The following is a 9,841-nucleotide window of genomic DNA, read 5'->3' as shown; positions in this document are numbered from 1 at the left end:
AATCTTAAAACCCAAACCACCTTCCCCCATTCCTCTCTTCTCTCTGCGCTCAATGTCAATCTCAGTTTATCCACCTCCTCCCACCAAGCGGCTCAGGGGGACAGGAAATAGGGGTTATGGTCAGTTCATCCAATTTTGGTTCTACTGCTACTTCTTCCTCTGAGGGAGGACTCCTCGCTCTTCCCCTGGGCCATGGTGGGGTCCCTCTCACAGGAGACAGTCTTCACACACTCTTCTCCAACATGAGTTGTCTCACAAAGGGTGATTCATCACAAACTGCCCAGTGTGAGTCCCCTCACAAAGGGCAATCCATCCCAACATGAGTCTGAGGTGCAGTCCTTCAGGGGAAACCACTCCAGCGCAAGTCCCCGTGGTGTCACAAAAGTCCTGCCATACGCAGGCTTCCCACAGGCTACAGCCCCCTTCAGGCATCCACCCACACGGCGTGGAGTCCTCTGCCCCAGGGTGGACACTTACACCCTGCCCATGGGCTGCAGGGGACAACCTGCTTCACCACGGCCCGGGGTACTCTCTGCTCCGGTGCCTGGAGCACATCCTCCCCTCCTCCTTTTTCACTGACCTTGGTGTCTTCACATATTCTCGCTCCTCTATCTCTCTGCCAGCTATTGTGTGGCGTGGTTGTTTTGGTTTTTTTTTCCCATTTCTTAAGTATGTTGTCACAGCGGCGTTCCTCTCCTATCACTTTACTGGCAGACTCAGCCTTGGCCAGCGGCGGGGGGGGTCTTTTTGCCGCGCGGGGGCGGCGCATCAGACTCAGGGGAACCTTCTAGCAGCTTCTTCCAGAAGCCACCCCTACAGCCCCTCTGCCACCAAAATCTGGCCAGGCAAACCCAATACACCCTGAGAGTAGACTGATCCCCATTTGGCCAGTTAAACTGGCTTTACGGTAGGATTGCACTGATGAGATACAGCCTGACTTTCTGGGAAAGAGCTAAGCTGAAATCCTACATAACAAATGTTGTTCTGCTGGTGTAGGCCACTTTTTGAGCTTTCAGACCCATTTTGATTTATCTTTATTCAAATTGTTGTAGCTGTTGAATTCTCTAAAGTTATCTCATGATTTTTTCCTTATGCTTTATTCCTGAAGGTAATACATTGCATTGTTAAGTAACAGCAAATTATTTTTTCGAGATTCTTAAAAATTAAATTTTGGCTTTTGCTACTTCAAGATGCACAGTTTTTTCCCTCCATGTTACAGGTTCTTATGCAGATATTAACCTGAAGTTCAATAAATTTGATGAAATACTTGGGAAACAGAACACAGCAAGATGTAACAACCTTCTGTAGGTGGAGGCAGTGTTATTATTTTGTAGTTATGGCCAGACTTTACCTATTTTTCCAGTTCGTCCTGGTTTGAGCCAAATGAAACCAATTCTGTTCAGTGATTTTTAACTTTTTAGTTCAGTCTCTTCTAGGAGGCTGCACTTTCTGAAGTTAGCAGCGTGTTTTTGCAGACAATGTCTGCTACTAGCAGTGATAACACAGTGATAACTCTTGATGTTTACAGTCACTGCCTGGCACTGGTATGCAGACAGGCTCTTGCTGATACTTATTCTCACAGTGACCAAGGCCACTGCTGGCTCTTGTGTGCCACACTGGGGGTGCTGGGTGGTAAGAGGGGTCACAAGGAAGTAAAAGGTTGCACCTCCGGGGGGTAATAGACAGGACGGGTAACCAACGAGAGTATTCCATCCCATATACGTCATATTTAGTATAAATTGAGTGATCACGAGAGTTTAGCTCTCTTTCTGCAATGGCCGGTGTCCAGGGAGGACTCTGTTCGATCTCCTGCTTTTGATCCGGATCCTGAGTTGCCGAGTCCAGCTCCCTGTATCCAGCTCCCACCACCACTGAGCCTGGGGCTTCCTGGTGCGTCTGCCCTGCAGCATCGGGGAGGGGGGTGTGCAGTCGGGTTTGTTATTTGGCTTATATATAGTTGTGTATAGTTATTTATTTTTGTAATTTCACTATTATTTCCATTATTGTTTCATTAAAGCCATTTTAGTTAGGATTTTTTTTTAACCCTTAAGCCTCTCTGCCTCATTCTCTTTTCCTTTCTGTTTGGAGGGGAAGAGGGGGTTAGAGTGTCTGTCCACGTTTTAGTGGCTGGCCCAGCCCTAAACCGCAACACGGTTCTATCACAGAAACTTTTGAGAAATTACCACTAAAGGTTAACTCTCTGATGAGAATGGCTTGCTAATTATTGCATACTTTCAACTGTGCAATGGAGTCAGGTGTCTGTATATTTAAATGAACAAGACTAAGTAATTTCCAAGGAACTTTTTTAGGTTCTGGAGTTAAAAACCTGAGGTTTCTTACAAAGCCAGGGCCGTTAGGCTAGTGTGGTCTTTGTAGCAGTTGTAATAGCTTTAAACCATTGTTTAAGTAGGAATTTTGTACAATTAAAATACGTGTCTAGTGACTCATGACTTCTAGTCCTCTAAAGGCACATTGATAAAAATGCATGTGTATGTTATCTGTTTGGTTTGGAGCTTGTATGTATTGTGTAAGATGTGCTTTAAACTTAGTGGGTTGTTTTTGTTTGTTTTTTTTTCTTTTTAACCCCATTTTTAGAAATATCATAATGAGAGAACTTGCTCCCCAGTTTCAGATACCGTGGTCAATTCCTTTGGAAGCTGAAGATATCCCTATTGTGCCAACCACCTCTGGAACAATGTAAGAAAATAGTAGCTACTGCTGAATTTTGTAAACTTTGAATGTAACTTTTTTTGTGAATTTTTTTTTCTCTTCACAAGGTGTGCCCACTTTGACCTATGAACGCTTGTTTTGTGTGGTGAAAACAAGGAAGGAATCACAATTACTATGCCAGCAATCAGAGTTTCTGACCCTTAGTCAAGCTGAGTATAGAACAGCAGATTTTCCAATGTAGCATCTTTTATGCATAACTTTCTTCACTGCTAATCATTGTTCCAGCACCAACTTAATATGCGCTTCTAATAAACATGCTTTCTCATTTAATGAACCTCAAAATTATTGTTTTAAAAGCTACATGAAATAGATATTCTGTAGTTACCCAAGTCTTAAAAATCAATATTTGTATTTTATACCTTACATCATTTTCAGTTAACCTTATATTCTTGCATATCCTTCCATCACTTATGTAGTTATGTCAGATAACTACAATTTTATAAATTGTCTTGATTCATGGTGGGTTTAATATTAAATAAGAGACCCTCATATATAGAATTATGAAATATAACTCTCTTGAAATTTCAGGATGGAGCTTAGATGTGTTATAGCCGTAATACGCCATGGGGACCGAACACCAAAACAAAAAATGAAAATGGAAGTAAAACATCAGAAGTAAGTAAAAAATTAGTAAAAATTAGTTCAGAAGCTTTAGAGCAGAGCTCACTTCCTGCGGGTGTGCAAACAATGAATGGAGCAGGAATTACATCACAGAAGTTGGTTTTTTCTTTAGTTTTGGTTTAAATCTAACTGATGTTGCAGCTAATCGACAAGTATGAACCTCTGTTTCTAACAGGATTGACAAATTACTTGTGCAGACTTCATCATGTGCCATGCCTTGTGAGCAGTCTTGCTTAATGAAGATGTGTTTTTCTCTATAGATATCATTACTGAAAGTAATGCAGCAAAGAATAATTCTAGTTCTCCATTTGACCATTGGTTCTGCCTTTCCCTTATTATAATTGTTCTTGTGTGAGCTGTTGTCTTACTGCACCACCTTTTTGTCAAAGTTTGATGAGTCTGAGTTTCTGCTAGATACCATCTTTATGTTGGCATTCATAAATTGCCTTACATAATTGGAATTCAATGCAATTTCAGTAAAAAGTAATTACTTGTTTTGAGGCTAGATTCTAGCATTCACAGATACATGCTGTGAAAATATATGACTGCTCATTTGGTATTTTTGTTCTCTACTTCTGTTCAGGATCGTTCTTAAAGATTAAGAATTGACATAGCTATATAGTTGAATATTATGTAATTTGATATATAGAATGTCTTCACTTTTTTTTTTTTAACACTAGCAAGTCAGTAAGAGAACATTTTCACTACTTTTATTTCTCTAATGTGTTGAAGACCTTTTTAGGAAATGGGATTTGAATAAATGTTGATTTGCCCTCTGCAGTACCACTTTTGACGTGGATTTCAAATAATGTAAAGGTGACTACTTGAAGTTTAAGAGCTGTTTGTTCAAATAATATTTTAACTTACTAATTGCATTTTAAATCAATAATTTCTCTTCAAGGTTTTTTGATCTTTTTGAAAAATGTGATGGATATAAATCTGGAAAGCTAAAACTGAAAAAGCCAAAACAATTGCAGGCAAGTTTGTCTTTATTTTCTTGGTTGGTATTTTATAAGTAGAAAATTATTTGTTTAAGTAAATCCTATGTCACTTTTCCTTAGGAAGTGCTTGATATAGCAAGGCAACTCCTCGTAGAGCTTGGGCAAAACAATGATTCTGAAATTGAAGAAAGTAAAGCAAAACTTGAACAGCTAAAGACTGTGTTAGAAATGTAAGTGTCTAATTTTCAGACTTCATAGCAACAAAACTGAATGTGCTATCTTGACTTTTTTGACCAGTTACTGCTTGAATTGCAATTGTTATCAAATATGTAATGATATATTAATTCAAGAACAATTGTTACCAAGAGAAATTATTTTATGTTTGTCGTTAGGAAGGAGAACTGAGCCATCTCTCTGTTTTTTCTCCTGATCAGATCAGGAGATCCAGTCAGATCAGATTATGGATACTCATAGCCACTCTAGTGATGGATCTGAATAGATAAATTGCTCATGCACTCTGCAGATGCTCTTTTTTTTCCCCTGTTTTATGTTCAGAGTTGTGTGGGGAAAAAAAAAAGCAGATAGTATTTTTAAATGTTTTGTTGTAGAATGGTTGATATCTTTGTAGTCATTCTGTGCTTGCCGAGTCAGATTGGTGTCCTGATTTGAGCACTGATTCATTAAATGAGCACTGATTCATTAAATAGTGGTCAAATACACAAATCGATGACCAGCATTGTTGCGTTATATCCTGTTACAGCCACGTGACAGGTTTGGAGGAAATACATAAATGCTCCTCTCTGTCTTCCCCTCTCATTTTCCCCTTATCCTTCTTCAGGTATGGGCATTTTTCAGGCATAAATCGCAAAGTTCAGTTAACATACCTTCCTCATGGGTGCCCAAAGACTTCCAGTGAAGAGGAAGGTACTGTATTACTTAAGAATCTAGCCGTTTACTGTGTGTGTTTAAATAGTCTAGTATGTTGTTGATGTTAACAAGATGTTAACAAGTCTTGATGTTAACAAGAAGGAATCTGTTATTTTGAATTAATGTTGATATTGTTGGCAGATATTGAGTCTCTTAATCTGATGAATCATACACCTAGAACTATGTAGTAAGTTTGTATTCAATACTGCTTTTTGTAATAGAAAAGTAACCTGAAAGGAAGCTTCAGTGATTTGCGAAAAGAGATGTTATGGGGATAGGATGAGAAAATTCCACACTGTTTCTACTGCCATCTTTGAAGCTTTTATAAGCTTTTCTGGTCCTTGACCCATGATTATTAACTGATATAACTGTAGAGTATTTCACATCCAATTTATTTTTTCTGTCTCATTTTACTTTTTGCTTCAGATATCATGCTACATGTTTTTCACTTAGATTTTCTTCCTGATTTAACTACTTCAGTTTACTCTGTTTAAGTGCCCATTTAGCTGTCCAGTTCAATATTTTCGTAATGTTAAAATTCTATTAAAGATCCATAATGTTGAAGAGATCCTTTACTGAAGCCCTGCATAGTCCAAATGTTGTTGTTCATATACCAAAAGCTCCCAACATTCAGAATATACTTCACTACTAAACACCTCTCTCTGTGTACAATTAGATAATAGAAGAAATGAGCCATCCCTGCTTCTGGTTCTAAAATGGGGAGGAGAATTGACCCCTGCAGGCAGGGTTCAAGCAGAGGAACTTGGAAGGGCTTTCAGGTGTATGTATCCAGGTGGACAAGGTAAAAAAATAAAAAAATTTTTAAAACCATGTTGAATAGCTTAAATCCCTTTTGAAGATAATCAAGTGCAAAATGAGAGTTTGAGTGAAATGTTTGTTCTATAGGAGATTATGCTGGATTTCCTGGATGTGGTTTACTTAGATTACATAGCACTTACCGACATGATCTCAAAATCTACGCTTCTGATGAGGGACGAGTTCAGATGACTGCAGCAGCTTTTGCAAAGGTACAATGTGAAACTGTAGTTTCAATTTTAAAATAATTCTGATATTTTCAAATTTGTTTTTACTTTTGAAGTCTGAGTGAGATTTCTGGCTTATTAGAGTCCACAGTGCATAACGAGGATGTGTTTTTGAAATGTATTTTCAAAAAGTATTAAGTTTAGTGCAAAAAAGTATACAATTAATGTGCCAAGCATTTGAAGTTCTTGGCACACAGGTTTTAATTATACAGCCATAACAATATACCTTAGTCCTTTCCTGCAACAGCCTTCAAACTCATAGTCACGGAAGGGTTTGGATCGGCAGGGACCTTAAAGATCGTCTAGTTCCAACCCCCCTGCCATGGGCAAGGACACCTCACACTAGACCAGGTTGCTCAAAGCTCCATCCAGCCTGACCTTGAACACTTCCAGGAATGAGGCATCCACAGCTTTTCTGGGCAAGCTGTTCCAGCGCCTCACCACCCTCACAGTAAAGATTTTCTTCCTAATATCTAATCTAAATCTTCTCTCTTTCAGTTTGAAACCGTTACCTCTTGTCCTGTCACTACACTCCCCAGCTTTCCTGTAGGCCCCCTTTTAAGTACTGGAAGGCTGCTATAAGGTCTCTCCAGAGCCATCCCTTCTCCAGGCTGAACAACGACAACTCTTGGCCTCTCTCTGTAGAAGTGTTCCATCCCTCTGATCATCCTTGTCGCCCTCCTCTGGCCCTGCTCCAACAGGTTCATGTCCTTCTTATGTTGGGGGTCCTAAAGCTGAATGCAGCACTCCACGTGGTGTCTCATGAGAGCAGAGAGGGGAGAATCGCCTCCCTTCACCTGCTAGTCATGCTTCTGTTGATGCAGCCCAGGAGGCAATTGACAATATTTTTAGTTTGCACCTTGGTTATTTGAGTAGGGCTTACTTTCGTCAAATTCTGTCAGATTTCTGTGACAGGTTGTGTGTGTGTGTATTGATTAAAGCACAGACATTAGAACGGATTTGAGATAATGTATTCATTTTACATGAACAAAAGTAGTGTTTTTCAGCCGATTCAGTGATTTGCAACAGGAAATTTGGAGTTCAAAAGCCAGTACTTTTCACAGAATCACAAAATGGTTGGAGTTATAAGGGACCTCTGGAGATCAGCTGATCTAACCATGCCCCTTCCCTCCCTCCAGCCCCACCCACCCAAAGCAGGATTGCCTAGAGCACATCACACAGGATCGCATCCAATTGGGATTTTAAAGTCTCCAGAGAAGGAGACTCCACAACCCTTCTGGGCAGCCTGTTCCAGTGCTCTGTCACCCTCACAGTGAAGAAGTTTCTCCTCATGTTTAGATGGAACTTCCTGTGCTCCAGCTCATGTCCCTTGCCCTTTTCATTGAAAGCATCTTTCATTCATTGATTTTTAACTTTATAGAGGAGATTAAAGGGTTTGAAACTATTAGAAACGTGGAGTTAATAAACTACTTTGCATATATTTTAATGGCAGATTGTACAGACTATACATTAGTGCTTTTTTTTTTTTAATTAATAGAAGTAGTTTCTTTAGGTTTTTACAGAGGATGTTTTACTGAGGGCCTGTCAAAATGCATATGTATTAAGACATCGTAGCAGTACTACATCTTGACACTTCATAGAAACATTTTTTTACATTAATTTACTGAGATGAAGGTATAAAACGTTTTGTGGTGATGTTTAAAAAACATGATTGTGTTTTCATTATAAATTTGAATATATAGGAATTACTAATACTAGACAAAGAACTTAGAACATTCTACATCTATAGCGCTTGCCAAACTATTCTTTTACTCCTCTTCGTGCTAGGCAAATTCCTCTTTTGCTCCTCCTACCAGGTAGCCCTTTGCATGCATAATACCTCTGCTAGTTAGTAAATTATTCACTTGTTTTCTCATCTCAATGATCTTTTAATTGTGTGAGAAGACACAGACAATGCAAATGTTACATAAATGCTTCTTAGGTGAGTGAGTTTCAGTAATGATACAGAATGATAAGAGAGATTTAGGTTTCAGAGTGCATCTGTAGGTCATCTAGTCCGACTCCATGCATCATGGAGCCAGTTTGGATGAGGCTGCTCAGAATCATGTCCAGTCAAGTTCAGCCTCTCCAGGTTTTTAATTCCATTCATCATTTTCAGGTTGTGTCTCTCTTATTCCCAAGGATCCCATCCCTGCCTCCACTTTCAGTGTGTTCCTGTTTTGTCCATGCTGACCTTCTGCTGACCTCTCCACGTGTCAGAGTGGAGTGCTTTTGTGCTTTGCCTTTGTTGATCATCCAGCTGTCCCAGGCACCCTTGTCCATGAGCAAGCTAAAGTCTGCTGGTTTGAAGTCCTGGCTTCTAATGCAATTATTTTCCTTGTTCACATCTCAAAGGACCTGTGATAATATCAGGTTTCAGTTACCAAGGCTGCCATTGACCTCCGCATTCCTGACACTTCTGATCAACAGGTCCAGGGGAGTGCCTCTGCTTGATAGTTTATCAGTAGCCTGAGTCAAAGAATTCTCCTGGGTGTCTCCCAGAAATATGCATTGCTTGTTCCCTGAAATATTGCCCATGTTTGAGATATCCAGGGCTAAGGGCACCCATGGAAAAGAAGGTCTGCTATTAGGAGGCTTTCTCCAGTTGTGTGAAGAAGGCTTCATCTATTTCCCCTTTTCAGTGGGGTGGTCTGTAGCAGAGGCTGGCCATGATGTTGCCTTGTGCATTTTTGTCCTGTGATCTTTGAGGATAAGATCAGGTCTAAACTTGCTTACCACCAGCTTGAAAGCAAAGATCCCAGTGTTCAAGCTACTCCTTTATAGAGAGCCCAGCCCTGCCTCCTTGCCTACCAGACTTCCATGCTACCCTGTATCTAGATATAGCAAAATGCCATTTATATGAACTATACTACTACGTCTTGATAATCTGAATAAACTTAAAGCTCTGAAAGTGTTCAGGCTTCGTATTTCTCCTTTTTGTTGCCATGCTGCATGCGTTGGTGCAAAAGTATTTCAGCCATCTGTCTTGCTTTCTCTTTGGTCAAAAGGCTTGACACCATCCCGTTTGCTTACTCATCCCAGAGCCCTTCTGTTGCCAGGAAAATTTTCCAACCTTCTCCGTTTCGAAAGTCTCCATTTACCTCTTGTTCAGCTGTAGCCTTTGGTTGTCATTCTGTGTCATGTGGAGTTTGGGCTTTTGCCTCTGGAGGGAGTCTGCAAAAACCTTGTCTGTCTCCTGTTTGTCCTCCCAGATGCTGTTCAGCGTGCTAACTTTTCTCATAGCTACTGTCTGGTCGTGCAATGCCGCAACCAGAGCATGTCTGCCACAAGTCAGGCTGTTGTTGCTTCCAGCTTCAGGGCGAAAGCACCATGCACTGCCTGCAACCAAAGACCTGAACAGCTGTGGCCTACCAGGAGCAATGTTGGCACCACTGAGATGCTGAGATCACTTCAGCTAGTGCTGGGGAGCTTGCTCTGTGATGTGTCACCAGCACTGTTGGAGCAATCCTGGCTGCCAAGGCGGTGTTTTGGGGGACATTTCTAGGCAAATACCTGCATTGTGTGACAAGTCCCTATTTATCTAACCCATAGGCAAGTGATAAAATCTTGGATTTCAAT

At 40.4% G+C, this 9,841-nt stretch overlaps 1 protein-coding gene across 1 annotated transcript in view; it reads left to right on the top strand.

The window, feature by feature from the left end:
* LOC104277017 (inositol hexakisphosphate and diphosphoinositol-pentakisphosphate kinase 2-like) overlaps window positions 1-9,841 on the top strand; it is a gene marked incomplete at its 5' end in the record, with an annotated part of 33,807 nt that overhangs the window by 1,820 nt on the left and 22,146 nt on the right. The window contains 7 exons of the mRNA XM_009873526.1: window positions 2,596-2,697; window positions 3,259-3,345; window positions 4,253-4,328; window positions 4,413-4,522; window positions 5,131-5,216; window positions 5,896-6,021; window positions 6,126-6,247. Of these exons, the coding sequence (XP_009871828.1) occupies window positions 2,596-2,697; window positions 3,259-3,345; window positions 4,253-4,328; window positions 4,413-4,522; window positions 5,131-5,216; window positions 5,896-6,021; window positions 6,126-6,247 (709 nt within the window). The remainder of the gene's footprint in view (window positions 1-2,595; window positions 2,698-3,258; window positions 3,346-4,252; window positions 4,329-4,412; window positions 4,523-5,130; window positions 5,217-5,895; window positions 6,022-6,125; window positions 6,248-9,841) is intronic.

Source organism: Apaloderma vittatum, unplaced genomic scaffold (assembly GCF_000703405.1).
Source record: "Apaloderma vittatum isolate BGI_N311 unplaced genomic scaffold, ASM70340v1 scaffold20937, whole genome shotgun sequence".
In the NCBI taxonomy this organism is placed as follows: Eukaryota; Metazoa; Chordata; class Aves; order Trogoniformes; family Trogonidae; genus Apaloderma; species Apaloderma vittatum.
Note: the sequence above shows the minus strand (reverse complement) of the source record. Positions and strands in the feature narration are given on the sequence as shown.